We start from the raw sequence: 20,157 nt of genomic DNA on the forward strand, positions 1-20,157 counted from the left end.
ACTTTTCTTACAAATCTTACATTTAAGTCTGAAAAGTGTGTAAGAGATTTCCCAACAAATCAGTAATATAGCTAAAATAACATACGAGAAGAAGGTAATTTCATATTCTGCAAAAGGGATTTAAACCTAAATCATACAATAGTTTCATTTTTAAACCACAACACAAGCCACTAAAACCTTTTAAAGGTGGATGCTATGATTATTATCTTTTAAAAATTCAATTTTAAACGTTAAAGTTCACGTGCCAAACATGAAATCAATAACCCTAGTAATAGTAACTATGTAATTTGTTTCGAAAACGGGTAAATTCAAAGTGATGTCACATTTTGGTGTAGAAATGAAATAATACACTGTATATTTTAGATTATCTATAGGCAATGGCCAACCCACTTGCACCACTCGTGAAGAGGGTATTATTCTTCTGTTTCCATGACTTCAAAGGTATATGAGATAGGATCAAATAAACAGTTTCTGAGTATTTTTGGGCTATTTTTCTTTTTAGAATTTAGAGATGGAAATGATAATGGAGAAAGAAAGAGTGCTGTGAAACACACAAGGCGTTTGTGGCTGAGAAACACCTCACTTTGTTGATGAGATTTGGCTCAAAATAATACTCACCTCCGAAAGCTCATCCACTTCAAAATTCCAATTTCCTTCATTTGAACCTATACACGTTACAACAAATATGAGGGCCATCTAACTTTGTCTCTATTCCACAACGTATTTATCAACCCTTCCCATTTTTCACTTCCTTCTGTTTCTATTCCTCAATAGGAGTTTATCTCCATTGCTTCCTCTGCATGCACACAGTTGCAAGTTTTCGATACTAAGGTCTTCTCTTTTTTCCATTCTCAACATGTCATCACTTCATCTGCCACTTATAACCATGCTTCTTTCTTAGACAGACTCTAGCAGAAATCAAGATTGAATACTGGTGTTTTTGTTGTGTGTATGCAATGATTTCAGTATTGGTTGTGTTTGCCATACTCACTTGCTGAATCAAGTTCTGTGATGGAATAGCTCATAGCATCAATCTTATTTGCATCTGTTTTTTTGTTGTTACTCCTCTTTTATATATATACATGCTGTTCTTTTACCTTTTAAATAATACCATACTTTTGTAGATTTTTTAGAAGGCTTCAGCCATGTGGGGAGCATTCTAAGTTCAAATATTAGAGAAATATAGTAGCATGTTGCTTTGGTTTTGTTGGCAAAGATATTTTCATCGTGTAACTTTTTCCTATCTTGTACTACCACTATTTCTGCACTTGAGTTTTAATTTCCAATTGAAATTCGATGTTGTGCATGTTTTTCTCTTCATCCAAAATTTAGGAAGTTTTAGGAAATACTTTCCAACTTCCAGTTATTTGTTTATTTGAAAATTTTCACAACTGAATGAAATTTGCCTCAAAATTAATTAATAAGATTATTCCAAAGTTTTGGGTTGGCACAGTAGTTGTCTTCTTATACCAACACATAGTTTCATGGGATATCTTAAACGTTTATAGCTATAGACTGTGATGAAAAAACTGATAGCTGATATATATATATATATATATATATATATATATATATATATATATATATATATATTTATATCAGAATTTGTGAAGGGTAACATCAAGAAGCAGTTCTGAAAATGGGGGAGATCACCAATGTCAGTGAGTATGAGGCTATTGCAAAGCAGAAATTACCAAAGATGGTGTTTGACTACTACGCATCTGGTGCAGAGGACCAGTGGACTCTGCAAGAGAACAGAAATGCCTTTTCCAGAATTTTGTAAGATTTATATTTTTACAGTAGTTAATTACGAAACTATAATGATTAATTATGTTCCTTTTTTGATATTTCACAATACAAGCAAATACTGATATGGTGAAACTATGATTGACAAATATACACACAGGTTTCGGCCTCGTATTCTTATTGATGTGAGCAAGATAGACATGACAACCACTGTCTTGGGCTTCAAAATATCCATGCCAATCATGATTGCCCCAACAGCCATGCAGAAAATGGCTCATCCAGAGGGTATAATTATTTATCCTTCACATTTTCTTGTAGTAAATTTCAGTTGTGGTTAGTGTGTATTTTGCCAAAAGGATAATGCCATACTTTCTAATTACTTTTTAGTTACACAACTTTCATTCAGACTCATTCACTGAGTGACACATGCCAGAGAAAATGAGAATCTGATAGGCCAAAACAAAAGACTTCAGTCATTTTTAATACTTCAGAAGTTTTTTCTAAGACTATTTTACACTTTTTTCTCAAGCCTTTATTGTTGTTTTTTTATTGGACATATAGGTCAATGAAACATCAGACATGTAGTGCCAGCCGTTAGTGTCTGTGTTGCATAACCATCACATGTTTCATAGTTCTGTTATGTGACTCTTTTTGTTAGTCAAATTTGATTGGCCATCGGTAATTCTGAGAAAATTCTTATCATGTACTTCTGATATATGAATAACAGTTTTTTATTGGTAAATGTTAAGATGATAGAGTTGTAGCAAGAAATTTTAATTTGTTGCCTTTTTTTTGCATGGAATAGTTAATTCTAAAACCCTTTGCAAGCACAGCTAAATGAACTACCTAGAGCTGGATTTATGTTGGATGACATATATTTTTTTCTTATGCAGGAGAATATGCCACAGCAAGAGCTGCCTCTGCAGCTGGAACAATCATGGTACTTTTATCTTTATTTGATTGATCACTATCTATTCCAGACAAATTGCTTTGCATAAAGAAATTTACAATCCCTAATGAGAAAAATCCCTTCTTTATGAATGATTCAATTGGTGGATTTGCTGAGAATGTGTTACTTTTTCGTTGTACGTGAGATACCTTTGTTACTTCATGCAAAACATTTCACTCAAAAACACTCCAATTATCTTCAAAAGATTGTATTCTTGCAAAATTATTCGTTGTTTATCAATGAATGTCCATTGAGCTCTATATATTCTTTCTTAATAACTAACATTTTGGTTCTTTCAGACTTTGTCTTCGTGGGCCACTTCAAGTGTTGAAGAGGTGGCTTCAACAGGACCTGGCATTCGCTTTTTCCAGCTATATGTAAGCATGAAAATTCTCGTTCAGTTCCATTTCACTGTTAATTTGAATTTTTGGTACCTTATTTGTTTTACTTACACAATTTGTTCCTTTTTCTTTAGGTGTACAAGGACAGGAATGTGGTTGCTCAGCTTGTGAGAAGAGCTGAAAGGGCTGGATTCAAAGCCATTGCCCTTACAGTTGATACCCCAAGACTAGGACGCAGAGAAGCTGATATCAAGAACAGGTACAAATCTTCCACTTCAACCATGTTATGTTTATCAACTTCTCTATCAACTTCTCTGAGTTTCAACTGTTATCCTTGCAACTAAAATTAGTCCTGAAACGTATCTCACAGATTCACACTGCCACCGTTTTTGACCTTGAAGAACTTTGAAGGATTGGACCTTGGAAAGATGGACAAAGTAAGATGAGTTATCACAGAATTATTTCTGCAGGCTATAATTTCCTTTACTTTATCACTAACTGAATTTTCGTCTTCACTCTTTCAGGCTGATGATTCTGGACTTGCTTCATATGTTGCTGGTCAAATTGATCGCACTCTAAGCTGGCAGGTATGTTAGATAATCAAATAACGCATTTTGTTTTCTTGGTAGTTATTATCCTATTCCTATATTAGAAAATAATTTATAATAGTAAAATGATATACAAATAGTATAAAAAAAAATTATACTGTTATCAAATCATTGCATGAAACACAAGTGGCAAATCTATTGCCCAATTCGTTGATTTGATTCATAAGTTGCTTGCAGTCTGAACTTTGGGTAAAATTGCAATTGCATATCGTTCTGAGGAGTTTAATGAGTTAAACTTTCACAGAGTTTACATTTGTTTTCATATTTTTTTGTGTACACTTTGGAACTTACAAGGCTAAACTGAATAGAGTAAATCCAAATAATCATTCTGAACTGTGTAGGATGTGAAGTGGCTTCAAACAATCACCACTCTGCCAATTCTGGTGAAGGGTGTGCTGACTGCAGAGGACAGTAAGAATAACCAAAGTTCTATTGAAGAGTTAACCCTCTTTGAATATTTTACTAATGCCTTGACTTTCACATGGCAGCTAGGATAGCTGTACAAAGTGGTGCAGCAGGAATTATAGTGTCCAATCATGGAGCCAGACAACTTGACTATGTTCCAGCCACCATATCAGCATTAGAAGAGGTACACCAACTTAAGCAGCATCTTAGTCACCATGAAACTTCAACTCACTCATTTTAAGGATGTTATATGGATCTCTGTTGTGGAAACTTAGGTTGTCAAAGCTGCTGAAGGTCGTCTTCCTGTTTTTTTGGATGGTGGAGTTCGCCGTGGAACTGATGTCTTCAAGGCATTGGCACTAGGTGCCTCTGGCATATTTGTGAGTACTTCTTCACCCCTTCCAAGAGCAAGTATAATTTTGGCCTTTTTATATACAAATACCATTTTCACTTGTAGTAATTCTTTACTTTATTGACTTAGTTCAGTTGGATGGATGAAAAGAAAAGTGATGCAATAATATCAAGTAAAACAGAATATAAAAGGAATGAAACTTCCCTTCCTTTATATATATGTTACGATGGAATGAAACAAAACTCCCCTTCCATTTCATTCTCTCAATTTTAGGAGGGGATGAAAGTGAACCATAATTAAAATCAGATAGAAAATATTTCTCTAATCTGTATTATATTTTTCATCCTTCCAAACCGTAGTAATACCATCATATTCATTCTTTTCCATTCTATTAGTTTGCACCTACCCAAACACAACCTAACCAATAACAAATTCTGTATTATAATTACTCTTATAGATTCAGTTATTTGTTTAGTCTTTATTTTTTTATTTAAACCTTAATTAGGGTAAGTTATATAGTCTGTGAACAGCTTTCTGTGATAGCTTATCACTACAACAAAATTTAGATAACAGTCCTACGGTTAGAAATTTAAGATGAGTTAGACATTTAGATGACAGTCGTAAATAGAAGAAATTATAAATTTATTTTCTTAAAGTTTTGGATTAAAATAATGTCATAATCTCTTATGTATAATATTAGAATGTGTATATAGACTATTAGAATCTATTAGAATGTAAGTACTAGTTAGCGTCTGGATTGAAGGGAGGTTCTGAATTGTTGATGACATAATAAAATTCTCCGATGTCTCTTCTTAAAAAACTTACTATATACACTATTAGAATGTGTTTATTATATTAGTAATAAGACCAAACTTATCTTTTACACTAAAATTAATAATTTTATCATAAAAAAATATGAAATAAGGTTAAGGTAAGGGTCAAATAGTTTAGTTTTCATTTTGTTTGTTCGGTGGGGACATATGTTTAAACAGAATATTTAATATTTGAATGCAAACTTTGATTACTACGTGAAATTCATGCAGGACCACTAAACAATGTGCATCACGCATGGACACAAAAAACAGAACACACATTAGTATAAATTTCTGGTATTATAATGTTGTCAGAAGAATAAGAAGTGTGGCAACAAGTAACAAGGTTTGTTTGTTTTGTATCAGATTGGACGCCCTGTGGTGTTCTCCTTGGCTGCTGAAGGAGAGGCTGGTGTAAGAAAAGTGTTGCAGATGCTACGTGAAGAGTTTGAGCTAACCATGGCATTGAGCGGTTGTCGTTCACTAAAGGAAATCACTCGTGATCACATTGTGACCGATTGGGACCAGCCTCGCGTTCAGCCTCGCGTCCGTGCGTTGTTGTGAAAAACTTGCTCTTCATTTGAGCCAAGTTTGCATAATGCGGTGCAGAACAAAGGGGAAACACTTCTATATATGTTTCATGAACCTGTTCTCATCCTTTCTTTTCCTTTTCCTTTTTGGAGAACTCATTTAAGGTTTTGTTTCCAAAACTCTATGCTCTCTTTGTAAGCATTATATCATGATACTTTGTGGCTACTGCTACTGCTGCTGCTGCTGCTGCATTCACTCATTGTATATTCTTCATTTCAATAATTTATCAACTTTCTCTCCATGCTGCTTAGTTTTCTTACACAATTTTATTTATAAATCTCATTCAAACTTTTCATATCTTATATAAATAGTTTGGATCTCCGTAAACAATTTTATAAGATTTTTTTATTTTATTTAAAATTAACTTGTGTATATAAGTTAATTTATAGATGGTTTTTACTATTAATATTTTCAAGAGATTATTTTCAATTTGTAGAAAAATATCTTCTATCTTTTTAGAAACATTTGGTGACACTACTAAGTTAGTCGCTCTCTTTTATAAAATAAATAGAATTACCTAATGTGATATAAATTTTGACTTATTAAAAAAAGTATTTTAAAATGATCATCACTTCTCATTATATAAATTTATAATTATGTACTTGAGAGTTTTTTTTTCTGACAATGCATGTAGAATTTCTTGTTTTAGAGTTTAATAAGTATTTTTTTAAGGTTAATATTGGTCTTCATATTTTTGTAAAGAAATTTCAAATCGAACATCTTTAATTTATGTGTCTCAATTTGATCATCGTTTTGGAAAATTTGTTGTAATTAATAGTGCAATTTTGCGATTTTAACTCGTGTTATATGCCTCGGTTATTTCAAAACCGAAACATATAATGACGCGGTGACATTTTTGTAATTTTTGCTAACTTTTATGTCTTGGTTCTTTCAAAACTCAAAGCATAATTTGTTTTTCTATCTCGGTTACTACATAACTGGTGCCAAAAGGCCTAATAGGCTTCGATTTTTCTGACCGGAAGCCGAAAAGTTTGTTGATATTTCAAAAATGCCATGGGGAGAGTGGCCTTTGGCCTTGGGTGGCTGTTGAACCAGGGCCAAAAGTCATATTTTGTCTTAGTTAAAAATTGAACCGAGGTCATATAACTAATTAGGGATTCAAAAATCGTGAATGCACTGTTCTTCGTCTTCCACCTTCAACACTTGTGTTCTCTCTCTGCTTCACGCCTCCGTCCATGCTGCCATCGTCGAGCCTCCTTCCACTATGCCAACCACCGTCGAGGCTACTTCCACGTTGCCACGTTGATTTGGGTTCCACGCCAGCCACTTGTTCAGGCCAAGTCTTCTCTCATTTGTAACCAGAATCCACTCACATTGACTTCACCCCAGATCTATGTGTGTCTCTCTTACCCAACACACTCATTTAGTCTCATTGTTGTTGCAAAGGTTAGATTTTTTTTCCTATGTTTTTTGTTTTCAATCCTTGTTCCTTTATTATTTTAGTTAGTGAATATATATAGTGCGGTACTTGGAAGTGCGCAAGCTTCTGAATTTTTCTCATCTTGTACCTGCTGGTTCAATCTTGAAGCATTTCTATTTTTGGGATTGACTTGTTTTTTTCGTTTGCTATTTTCTCTCCGTTTTTGAAAAAAAATTAAGGACTGTTATTCGTTTTAATGGTTTGGTCAGGCTGTGTTTGTTGATTAATGTGGTTTTAGGCCACAATTCATAGGCTTTTTATTGTTCGTGGGAGGCTTTTGGCTCGTTAGTTGTCACACATTAACATCTTTTATCTAATTTTATTTCAGAATAAATTGAGCTCGAGTAATGCATATGTATATGTGGTGGAATTTCTTCTTATGTTATAGTTTTTATCACACAATAGAGGGATATAATAAGGAATATACTTTGTTGTTTTGACTAGTTTAGCTTTGGATGTTGGCAACCAAAATGATAATTGACGTGCCACCATCCAGTGCCTATAGTGTTAGAATATAAAAATCTTTCTTTTGGTTCTAGCAATGGTAATGAGGCTACTCCATTACACAACTATGCATTTGTTAGCAATGGTGATGGTTATGACAATGATGACTCTAATTTTGCACTACCGTGAGTATCATCTTTTCTTTTGGGTATATAGCGGAGATTACCCAAATAAAGAACTTCCTATTCTTTTTGCATGTTGTAGTTACACCAATAATTTTGAAATATATCGGAGCTGATTCATCAGACTATGTAACTCCATTAAACTTTGATGAATGAGTTGAGCTTCTTGGTAAATTATACAAGCAATGTTTGAAATAGAAAGGTAGATATGGCCTCAGTTCATAAAACAATCGAGGCCAAAAATTAGTACAATATGGCATTAGTTCTTAAGAGAACCGAGGCAGAATGTGGAGTTTTTGCTTAGGGTGACACTCGAAGCCAAAAGCTGACCCTTTTTTGCCTCGCCCTAATATATCTCGGTTCTAGAACCCAGGCAAAATGGCAAAAATAATTAGGGCCAAAACCCTTTCTTGCATTGGTGAATTAGACCCTTTTTGTTAAATTTGTTAAAACGACGTTTAGAGATGATGTGGAAATCTATAATAGACATGTGTCATTTGATTTTGAAATATAGTGCAATAGACATGTCAATAGATGTGTATTAATTCCCCTTTCTTTGAAGCCCCCAAATTAGTGGTTCTTCTTCCATGTTTTGGTTGGAGTAGGTGAGCTATGTCGTTGTGCCATTCATGTTCGTCCTACACATGCAATGGATGGGGGATGCAAAACCCTAGTGTTCTTCTTCTGGTGGTGCAGGATCGATAAGTTTGGGTGTGTCACCCATTTCCCAACATTTAAACAACTCATACACCAAAACCAATAATTTGGTTTCCTAAAACACAAACCCTAACACATCATAAAAAAAGTCAAGCATCTGCTGGTGAGCCAGAGGTGTTAAAGGTCAGGTTGGGGGTTCGATTCCCACTGGCAACAAGCAGAAAGGGTACATGAATCGAACCCCCAACCTGACCTTTAACACCTCTGGCTCACCAGCAGATGCTACCAGTTGTGTAAGCTAGAGTAAAAAGGTTTTTATCATACAATTGAACATACAATTTAAAAGTCAAGCGTACATGAATCCACCAAGCATATAATGACCGACAAGCAATACACTAAGACTCAAGACGTGATTATCCGAATACATATAATTAGTCGAATTCACTGGATGCTTGCGCTTGTGGTGGCCTCTACTACTCTGCAAAGCCAATTGTCAATGAGTTTCACCTTACCACTCACAAGGTTAGCCTTCAAACATCTAAGGCCATTATCCTGCCAAAGATTAGGGCCTCCTACTACTCTCACCACTTGAGTTAGTAAGTTCTACGTGACACTAACTGACTCTTTAGAGTGTCAGGATGCAATCCTTACTTGAATCCTTACTAAATTATATAATGAGGCACCACCACAAACCTTCGTGGAATTATGTCCTAATCATGAGACACCACCATGAGCTCCCACTAACAGGGGTCATGGAATTACGTCCTGACCATGAGGCACTACCACGCAACCATCGTGGAATTACGTCTTGACCAATGAGGCACCACCATGAGATCTCACCTAGAGATTCATGGAATTACGTCCTGACCAAGAGGCACCACCACACAACCATCGTGTAATTATGTCCTGACCAATGAGGCACCACCACGAAACCTTCGTGGAATTACGTCCTGACCATACCAAAATCATGTCTCACAAACCAACATAATATTATCATGCATACCAATCTCATGCAAAAAATTTATAACCAACCTTCCCATCATTTTTCATATGTATAATCACACCAAGCCCATCCATTCCAAACCACACGAATAGGTCATGCATACATACTCACATGTTTCATACTTTAATTAGGGGAAATCCACTCAATCATACACTCAACCCTCGACGACAAGGAAGGAAATAGCATTAGAGCATGCACTAGTCTTGCTCAAGTCGTGACCCTCGCTTAGGCGAAAGAGACCTTTCGTTCAAGCTATAGGCTCTCGCTTAGGCGAGACTGTCATAAGAAAACACTGCAAGTTTCGCGAGCTCTCGATTGGGCAAGCTCCCCTCGCCTAGCGAGACTACTCTTCGCCCAAAAGTGAGACTCCCTCGCTTAAGCTGCTTCTGAAGTGAAACACATCAGGTTCCCACCAGTTTTCACTAAGGCGAGCCCCTTTCGCTTGAGCAAGATGATTTGTCGCTCAAACCAAAGCTCTCAACCTGAGCAAGAGCAAGAGCATGAGCCGCAACCTGGGCTAGCTTATGTTATTCTCACCTAGGCGAGACAAGCTCGCTTGGGTGAGAATATCATTTCTTGCCATTGTTTCACACATACAAACCAGGTTCAAACCAAAAACATATTGATGAGGCTCCTCCGTCATGGTACTCTCCAGAAAGCCTCTCCAATCGGTGTTCTACCGATTGAAACTCGCGGAAGGTGAGGGAAAACGCAGTGGAAATGCTCGACTTGGAGATTAACACTCGGATTTCTCTCGTATCTCACTGGTTTGGTAACCCTAGGAGGAGAAATCCTCATCTAAAGGGAAATGGGAGCTAAGACGAACAGTGAGAGTGATCTCATCCGAATTTAACATTCATCAAAGCTAAGTTTTACAAACAAATAGCCTGCACCTTTTATAGATTAAGGGCAACCATGAAAAGCAAACAAAAGAAGAGGATGTTGTTTATCATTATCCTAACGGCGAGAAAGGGAAACCCTAATGGAGGGCATTTAGAAGCAAACCCTAACGCTAATAGGGTGGAACGCGTGAATATGAGACAAAAGCTTAGTAGCAATAGGAACCCTAACAGAGATTCAACTAAGGAGAAACACAACACACATGCAAGAAGAGACGACCTTCATGAAACCCTAGCAGCTAAGCCTTTGTTGCAGAACTGAAATCTGGTGGATCGGATGGCATTTTAGGCCCATTGATGGTTATAAAGAAATCCACTCCAAAAACATTAGTGGGCTGTTGGTTGCATTGAGGCAGGCAGAGGTTTGGTCAAATTGGGATCGGGCCCAATTTGATTGATGCGGATAAAAAAAACAGCTAGGGCTGCGTAGCAATGATGAGGCTAGATCTGTGTGATGTGTTGGAAAAATTAACAATCCACGTCCAGCTGGAATTCGGCCACAAGTGCAGACGTGATCTTAGCCCACATGATGATGCACATTGATGGGAAGCATTGGTGTGGTAAATTGGGCCGCAAGCCCAATATCAATTGGCAGTTTGAAATAAAAAAAGGCTGCAATAAGCAAAACAAGCCCAATTAAAACAATATTTATTTAATTGAAAATAAAAGGAATTAAACGGAATGGGCCTAGGCATTGGCCCAATGCTATAAGTCTTATTGGGGTCACATCATCTCCTCCCTCTTGAAGAGGATTTGTCCTCAGATCAAGAGGGTTGTAGAAGGCTCACAACAACCAAAATGAAGATTCCACTAGGATCAAAAATAAATTTGCAATAGTCATCAAACAAAATGACATTAAAATCATAATGACCATGCACTAAAATTGATTATGCAATGTTTGAAAATGGGTTTTTAAAGTTTGGGAAAGATGACATCCATCCCACTTCACAGTGTCTTACACTTTGACTTAGATGAATTTTGAAATGAGTTATGAAATCAAAGTGTGTTTTCTCACAAAATTTTGAAGAGGATGAAATAAGGGAATGAGATGGAGAACAAAATATTTGAGAAGGAAACAAAACAAAAGATTTAATGAAAAAGTGAGAAGAGTTTAAAGATGAGAAAACTCCCTTTGGAAATTGGGATTTAATGGAAGGAATTTGTGAAGGATTGAACACCAAATTCCTAACAATGAGTTGCCTCTTTTCATTTGAAATGTTTTGTAACTCTACCACTTTGTGTTGTCTTTCAAGCGCACTCTCTTGTTTTATTTTCTCTCTTGATTCAAGTTCTTTTCTTTCATTCTCTTCTTTGGCTTTTCTAAAGTTCTCTTCTTTGGCTTTTCTAAAATTCTCTTGTTTAGCCTTTTCTTCTTCCTCTCTTTTATCTCTTTTTCCTCTTGTTCTCTTTTAGCACAAAGCTTCTCAAGCTCTTCTTTTTCTTTCCTCTTTTCATACTCTCGAAGCTTTTTAAGTTTTTCTTACTCTCTCTTATGTTTTTCTCTCTTTTTTTGTTCACTCAAGAGCAAGTCCAAATTGTACTTAAAATCTTTTTGTAGTCTAGAAAAATTAGCAAGATTTTGGATAAATGCATCACCTATGTCAATGAAGTTTTCTATCCTAGTTTGTTGCTCTTTTGTGATCCTAAATGAAGGGGGAATGAAATGTTTCTACATGCATGTTTTTAATTCAGAAAATGTATTAATACATGATTTTCTCCCCTTTTTCACTTATACTGCCTCTCTTGCCACCACTCAGATTCACGTCCTACAAACCTAGAAGTAGCATGCCTAAGAATGTCTAATTGACTATATTTACTAAACAATGGTTGCACCAATTTCTCGGTATCCCACATTTAATCTCTAAATGATATTGGTCTTATATCTTCCCAAAAGAATGAAATGTCACTATGAATGGTATGATGCAACTCATTACTATTATGCCTACCTAAATGCACACTACTATGCCTATCTAAATGCACATGGCTAAAAGAAGAAAAACTCATTTTTCAAATGATTTGAAAACACTTTTCACAAAACACTTTTTTTCACAAATGATATTTGAAGAATTTCTAATGAGAAAATAGAGTGAAAATAGTCTAGAAATACTCCCAGGAAAGGGAGGTGGGTCTCTTGGACAAGCTTAGAAACCAAGTCTTTCCTAGCCAGAGATTTCTAAACAACATTCACAAAACTTCTCAATAAAATTCTAGAGAAAATAGATTGTGAAAAACAATTTTTTTTTCAAAGTGTGTGGACTAATTGAAAACCTAAAGACCAAAAAAAGGTCAGCTAGGTGGTAAACGCATGGCACCTAGATATCACGGTGACCTAAAACAAAAATACAAACATACAAAGCACACAAAACCTGGACATTTAAAACATAAAGACAGAAAACATAAAGACTGAAAACATAAACTAGACGAAAAAAAATCTTAAGTGAAGATATAAGTGGCCTTTGGAACCCCTTGAACCTCACACTACACGCTTAACTATTACAAACTTTGCTAAGGATGGGATTGCTCTAAAGCATTTTCCCACCTAAGCCAAATGAAGCAAACAAAAACAGAAAATTGAAGAAAAGAAAATTTACACCCTAAAATATCGTGACATGAAAACAAAAGCACACAAAATAAAATAACTAAGCTATGTCTCTCAAGCTCTCGGTCCAGCCTCCAAAGTGTGTCTCCCTCAAGTGTTTCTTCCACTTTGATGCTCTCAAGTCCCAGCTCACTCCTTTTTCATTTTTCCTCTCGGCAGTTTAGTCCCCAACAAAGTCCTCTGTAAGACACGTAGGATTTAATTAATTAAATAATTAATTAATTAATAAATACGGATGGGGAAATGACTATGACATTAAATTATGGTTGGTATGATGTGGGAAAGTACTAGCTCAAGGGGTTGAGAGTACTTGGCTAAATTGAGAGGACTTGTGTTCGAGTCCTATGTATGTTAACTTTTAGGTGTTATTGTTTTATTATTTTAAATCTATGTAATCATGTTATGGTATAATATGATAATTGAATTATGATTGTTAGCATGAAATATGACTTTGTTAAATGGTTGATAATGTCTTGGCAATTGCTTGGGTTATGGGTTCAAGCCTTGGAGAACTTACATTACACTTTATAATTTTTGGTATTTTTGGCTTTAGCTTGAATATGGAAAGGTGGAAGAAAACCCTAAGTGAGTGGGCAACCAAAGAAGGCTGAAAAGGCAGTCGTAGGTGAGTAATGGGACATTACATCCTATTCAATGCCATTTTCGTTTTGGAATTTATCACCTAGCTTTAGGTACCTTTTAAAAGACAAAATTAGGTTAATAACTAAGGTTTGGCAAGCTGGAAAATATACCCAGATAGAGAGCACAAAAAAAATTGAGAGTTGTGAGGTTTGAGTGGGAGTTGAAGTGCTGAATAGTGAGGAATCAAGGAAGGAGGGTGATCAAAGGAGAACTTCCCAAATTGTTCAAGTTTAAGCTAAAGGATCCAAGTTAGGGGAGCTGGACTCCGCAGTTTTATTTTAAAAGAATAATAACATGTGATGTATGATAATTGAATGCCTATTTGTTGTTGTATGCTTGAATTTCTATGTTTCTGGAAAATTTCCAGAAACCGCCTGGCGGGTGATGAATCACCACCAGGTGGCTTATCTGTTTATGTGAGTTTTGGCGTTCTGGAAGGGGGAACCGCCTGGCGGCACACCCTCAGCCGCTAGGCGACACATGGGTTTGATAAGTTTCTGGGTTTTGGATGATGGGCCTGGCGGTGTTGATTCTGCCGCCAGGCGATGCGAGCGTTAGGTCTCGATTTTTGATGATTTCGGGGTTTTGGGTGATTTCCAAACGGGGAAGACCTTGTGTCAATCCTTGGTGAACGATTAGAAATTGAAATTACCGTTGAACGCTAGGAAATTTGGGTTTAAACGAATGTAACAGTGCAACTAGGTATTAAGGTTGAAAGGTTGGAAAAATTTGATATTGTAAGTCCCATTGGTGTGGCAAACCTGAGGGAAAATTTATGGAGTAGGTACCGTTGGTACGCGAATTTATGGGTGGGAAACTTCGTGAGGACTAGGGAGAAAAATTGGATTCGTGCGAGTGCAATGCGAAATTCTGGAGATTCCAGAACTGATGCACCGCCTGGCAGTACAGGACTTGCCGCTAGGCGCCAGTGTAAGGAAATTAACTCCATTTGGCTACGAGAGGGTTGAGGGCCTGAGGTAGTTCACTGGGAGGGTTGGTACACTATGAGGGAGCCTAGGGTCACTGGATTATGAGTTTGTAAAAAGGAAATCATATAACTTGAAGATGGTTAAATTAAGATAAGTATAGGGAACCATGAGGAAGAATTTGGGAAATGAGATTCTGGCATGATGCCTAAAATAGTGTAACTACAATTGTGATATGCAGATAGTGGTTCACGACAACTATGATTAAAGGCAGTGGACTCATGTTATCCCTCACCCAACCTTTACTCATGAGTTCGGTAACTTGTTTTTCAATCTCTTTGGTCTCTTGTGGGTTGCTCCAATAAGCTGGCCTATAGGGCAAAGAATCTCCTGTAATGAGATTAATGTGATGCTCAATTCCTCTCAAAGGTGGCAAACCATCAGGGACACTTGCTGGAAACACATCTTTATAATTCTGCAAAAGAGAGTCGATACTAGAAGGCAATTCAAATTTTCCAAATTGGTTAGCATTTAAAATATGATTTTGACAAAACAATAAGTAGAGGGGATGCCTTGTGCAAAGTACCCTTCTTACCTCCCTTTCTCTTACTAAATAAAGTTGTTTGCTCTCAAGTGTTTCATTTTCTCTCATTTTTCTCTTAAGTGTTTCACTCTTTTTCTTTGTCCTTTCAAGTGTTTCACTTTTTCTCTCATTTGCTAACTTTTCTCTTATTTTTATTTGATCCTCACACACCTCTTTAGAAGATAAGGGTTTGAAAACCAGTTTTTATCCTGATACATGAAAGAGATTTTGTTAGTGAAGCCATCATGAATGACTTTGATGTCATACTGCCACGGTCTTCTTGAAAGAATATGGCTAGCCTCCATGGGAACCACATCACATAAGATCTTATCTTCATATTTTCCAATGGAGAAAGAGACTTCAACTTGTTGTTTCACTTGGACTTCTTCTCCTTGACTAAGCCATTGAATTTTGTATGGCCTAGGATATGGTTTAGTGTCCATGTTCATCTTTGACACTAATCTTGAACTTACCACATTGGTACAACTTCCTCCATCAATGATTATCAAGCATACATTACCATTAACTGAACATCTTGTATGAAAAATATTCTCCCTTTGAGATGCATCCTCGGCCTTGACTTGACTTCCTAACATCCTCCTAATCATGTACAACTTTCCTTCATTAGCTTTCAACTCTCCATCACTCTCTTCTTCCTTTCCATCATTATCATCAGAATCAATTGTGTACTCCCTATTATCCTTAAGAAGAACAGTCTTCTTTGTAGGACACTCATAGGCATAATGTCCCATGCTCAAACATTTAAAATATTTCACTTCTCTAGTCCTCTTTGGTAGATGTTCCGATTTCTTTTGAACTGTTTTTCCTTCGTTAGAAAGTGTTGACTTGTTAGAGGAGGCAACACCTTCTTTTTTTACTCTATCTCTCCAATTTGAAGAATTGAAATTGGTAGAACTTTTTCTTGTTGTACTCTTTCTTTTAATTTGTTGTTCTACCTGTATGGCCTTATGCAAAAGATCCTCCATCTCCATAAAATCTTGCAACTCATCTCTAATATAATGATTTAATCTATTAAGGAAACGTGCCATAGTTACCTTAGGATCTTCTTCAATTTTGGCTTGGATACTAAAAAAAATAGTTATTTAGTAGAGGTCATTTTGGGGAGGTTACAAAAATTCTCCGGAGATAAACATGATATAAGCTAATTCTGATGAGCTCTTTGAAAGCTAATAATAGAGGAGGTTTTTTATTTATTTTTAAGAGGTTAATGACCTCCATAAATTAATCTAGACTTTTCACTCCACGTTCCTTCCCACAAATTGTCGCCCCGAAAAATTTACGTTTTTCCCCAAATCATTTCCGCTCTGCGATTTAGCTCCGTCGTAGCCTTTCTATCACACCGTCTCCGTCGTGGTCTCAGTAGCTAATCGCGATTCAGTCTCCGTCATAGCCTCCGTCGTAGTGTGAGTAGCGAATCAGTCACTCGGTGATCCAGTTCCGTCACCTCCTCTCTGTCACTCTGTCACTCCGTCATAGGTGGCCTTATCGCTCATCAGAGTTGTTCGCTCTGTTCCATCACTCTATCACTCTATCGGAGTTGTTTGCAGCTTTTAGGAGCCTCCACTTTCAATTATTTCCCAGCATTCCACTTTCGATTCGCTTGCAGTCATGGTATCGCTATTCACACTTTTATCTAATTTTTCACACAAGAGAATGTTCAAACCTAATTTTCGTTAGTGTGCACACAACAATCCGAATTGAAATTTCACACTTGCATACTCATTCATTGTTGTGTTTGCACATGTATTGACGTTCTTAGGCGGTGGGTTTCTCTAGTTATCTTAGTGTTAATATTTCACCATTTAGAATTTAATAGAAGAATTTTAGTTATCTTAGTGTTAATATTGCTATGTTTATGACGTGTGCAAGTTAGTCATGTAAAATTTGTTGGAATTGTGATGTTATTTCTTGTTCACGAGAATTTTCAGGAAAAATCATTTGTTTCTTCATTCATTTTGATAGGTTAGTTAACTCAGGAAAATGATGAAACAGAAACTTTACTGAGTCAGGGTCCTCAGCACACAGTATTTTTCATACTCTTCATTGGCAGGATCTTTTAAATGTTTTTAGTGCCTTTAGTTTCTTAATAAATTTTATATGCGAAATGGTGTCATTCATCATTCAGGTAATAATCTTACTTCAGTTTTATAAGACGTTTGTTTGTAGTCCATGCTGACATATACTTATTTTTCAGCTTGTCACAAGTCAGGGGTAAAAATGCTGATGTTTATCAAGAGGCCACTGAAATTAGAGTATTTAACTAGTTTTAATATATCATTTTTTGCATTATACCTTTATCTGTAGGATTATACCGAAGCCTTTCAGAAGCAAACAATTTGGAGGGATTAATGGCATTGTTTTCTATGTTCCATCATATGGCAAGTAAGAGAAAATGAATGAGAATATTAGACTTATGAAATGATTCACACATAAGCAAAAACTCTTATCCATGACAGAGTTTCAAAAAGTATTGGAACAATATTGATAGTTGTCGTTAAGGTTCTTAATGCTCTTTTTGCAATTGCATAATTTCTCTATAATTTATCCTGCATAATCATAAGATGCATGCTTTTACGAGTGCACCCTTCATTCTTGTCTTTCACACTAATCCATCTTTTATGTTTGTAGATTCCAATGACAACTCTAGAAGTACTTCGAAGTTGGTAAAATGGTTTTATACTTTTACTGATAGAAACATTTGTTAAGCCAGAATTAGAGCAACACAGCACAACACAAATTAATCACTTAACAAATATGGGAATTAAATAAGTTGTTTTCAATTTGAAATAGTGTTTGTTTGGTAATTTGAAATATCCTTTCCAATTCATTATTTCCCTAGAATTTTCTTCATGATGTATTTTTATAAATTTACTAGATCTTTAAAGTTGTTTTTTTATTTACATTTTAATAATGATTTTTGCAGGGAGACCAAAATTATGTTGGTATCATACCGCTGGTTCTGTATTTTCTCTGTTCTGATTATTCTTGATTATGTTGTGCCCTTTGCTGCTGTAGCATTCGAGAAGTTCTTTGAACTGGGAATTATTTTCATTCAGAGATGGCTCCCTTTGTTCTATGTTCCCTATTTGGTTGTGCTTCCCCTTTCTCTTAAAGATATTCCCGCTTCTTCTACAATCAAAATCTGTTTTATTGTAGGTATTGATTACTGGACAAGCTCTTATTCTTATGATTATGATGCTGAATAGAGATGATGATTGTTTCAATCATCCTTGGTGTCTGTGTGTATGTGTAATTAAGATCTTATTTGGATAAATTTCTCATAAGTACTGAGGATAGATAGGAAATAAGTTAATTGCAGAAGTTGATTTTAAACACATTGAAAACTTATAAGATAATTTATGACCGTTCCTTTCAGCCTTTGCATTGGCATATACCAATGATTTGAATCTTGGAATATAACACTATGTGCTTTACCATATGAAAACTTTCTGATCTCTTACAATTTTAGGCAGACAGTGCAAGAAGACAAGGCTCTGATTTACGAGGACTGGAAAGAGAATATTCTCCCCCTATTGGATTTAGCACCTTTAAAGCTAAATCTGAAATTCTTTGACATAGAACAATACTTTGCAGCAAAAAGTCTTATATCTTCACGATCCTTTGAGATTGATGATTACCATGGTTTTGGCATGGTTCCTTTGGAAGATTTGTAAGTAAAGTCTATGGCCATTAACATGGTTTTCTTTTGTAGTCTTAGTGTACACCTTTATTTTCCATTTCTTACATTTTAACTTCTCTGTAACTCAAATTTGTGATTAGTTTTAAGACAAGAGCGATAATTTCTAGATCTAGCTTTAAGGCTTTTCAAATTCAACAAATGTTGATTTAATTCAAAATATGGAATTGTTTTATTTGTAAACGAATCATTGTATGCACACAAAACTTTTGTTATTGTTGTTGTTCCCATCCAATTATTATGATATTCCCATTGGCTATGCTTTAAAAGTTTAAAAATAAAAGTAAAACAATATAAAAATGTAACTCTAAAATGTTCAAAAACTACATGACACAACTGTTATTTTGAAGAGTTCGTGCTTTCATGTTTATGTATAAGATCTAGATCTGAAGATTTTCTCATTCTAATAATGTGTATACTGTTCTGCACTAGATTCAATCATAAAACAGGTGCAGAAGATCTACACTTCACTGCTATGTCCTCTAATTATGAATCAGGTAGTGATGTTGATGGTAGTAATAATGATGAGGGCATTGTTAAGGAAGAAGAAGCATTGGTTCAAAATTCCTCTACGGATATGATTGCATCAATTGATGCTAATGTTGGGAACAATATTGATAGTGATTTGGAGAGTTCTTCATTTAGCAAGGATGATACTTCTATGCTGGAGATGATTATGATAAAAGATGTCAGTAGTGGAACTGAGGTGAGAATTTTTCTTTCAGTTATATGATTTTTCTTCCTTGAGTTAGTGATTTATCAATTTTTTTTGTCATAGAAATGACCTCATAGTAATACATGCTTATCTATAGTACGTAGTTTTGCAAATATGCTTTACACTTCGAATTGAAACGTTCAATGTGCTATGCTACTCTTGATGCAACCTCTTATTATTCCCTTGAAGTTACTCTAATACTTAAGAGTTCCTCTTACCTAATAACATGTATTTAATACTTATGGGCTATTGGGTAATGGTGCTTTGCTTCATAGATATGGATTTACCGAGCAAGACAATTCCTATGATATTGTAAACATAGACATGGAGCTGGTACTTCAATGGTGTTCTTCAGCTTTTTCTGACCACCATAGTAGAGCAAGAGTTTCCTTTTTGATTGGTATTAGTTGTTGGGAATTGTCCTGAATCAAATGGTGGAACTACCCATTTGAATGGTAATATCTTCCCTAACGGAGCATTTAATATGAGCAAGAAATCATTGCTGCCTAAAAGGGTTTGTGATGCCTTGTTGTCACTCGTTGAC

At 35.7% G+C, this 20,157-nt stretch overlaps 2 protein-coding genes across 3 annotated transcripts; both read left to right on the top strand.

The window, feature by feature from the left end:
• Positions 1 to 459: 459 nt before the first annotated feature.
• On the top strand, positions 460 to 6,045 carry LOC114191694 ((S)-2-hydroxy-acid oxidase GLO1). 2 transcript variants are annotated; one of them, XM_028081045.1, is made up of 12 exons: positions 460 to 831; positions 1,603 to 1,779; positions 1,907 to 2,031; positions 2,640 to 2,686; positions 2,995 to 3,072; positions 3,171 to 3,295; positions 3,407 to 3,473; positions 3,561 to 3,623; positions 3,986 to 4,055; positions 4,133 to 4,233; positions 4,325 to 4,429; positions 5,580 to 6,045. In XM_028081045.1, exons 2-12 carry the CDS (start codon positions 1,640 to 1,642, stop codon positions 5,775 to 5,777), a joined length of 1,119 nt encoding a protein of 372 aa, XP_027936846.1. In that variant the 5' UTR covers positions 460 to 831; positions 1,603 to 1,639; the 3' UTR covers positions 5,778 to 6,045. The 2 variants fall into 2 exon arrangements, with proteins under 2 accessions (XP_027936846.1, XP_027936855.1); XM_028081054.1 differs by lacking the exon at positions 460 to 831 and having other exon boundaries at positions 1,668 to 1,783.
• Positions 6,046 to 18,602: 12,557 nt separating this feature from the next.
• LOC114187849 (ribosomal lysine N-methyltransferase 3-like) lies at positions 18,603 to 20,039 on the top strand (the record flags this gene model as incomplete). Its single annotated transcript, XM_028076237.1, has 3 exons — positions 18,603 to 18,871; positions 19,331 to 19,604; positions 19,842 to 20,039. Coding segments are annotated over 3 exons (741 nt in total), but the record flags the coding sequence as incomplete, so codon positions are not given.
• Positions 20,040 to 20,157: the final 118 nt, after the last annotated feature.

This window comes from Vigna unguiculata, chromosome 1 (assembly GCF_004118075.2).
Source record: "Vigna unguiculata cultivar IT97K-499-35 chromosome 1, ASM411807v1, whole genome shotgun sequence".
Lineage (NCBI taxonomy): Eukaryota > Viridiplantae > Streptophyta > Magnoliopsida > Fabales > Fabaceae > Vigna > Vigna unguiculata.

Coding starts and splice junctions, on each gene's coding strand:
- LOC114191694 (XM_028081045.1), top strand. CDS start 1,640: ATGGGGGAGATCACCAATGTCAGTGAGTATGAGGCTATTGCAAAGCAG. Junction 3,474..3,560: donor ACCTTGGAAAGATGGACAAA/GTAAGATGAGTT, acceptor TCACTCTTTCAG/GCTGATGATTCTGGACTTGC. Junction 4,430..5,579: donor TAGGTGCCTCTGGCATATTT/GTGAGTACTTCT, acceptor GTTTTGTATCAG/ATTGGACGCCCTGTGGTGTT.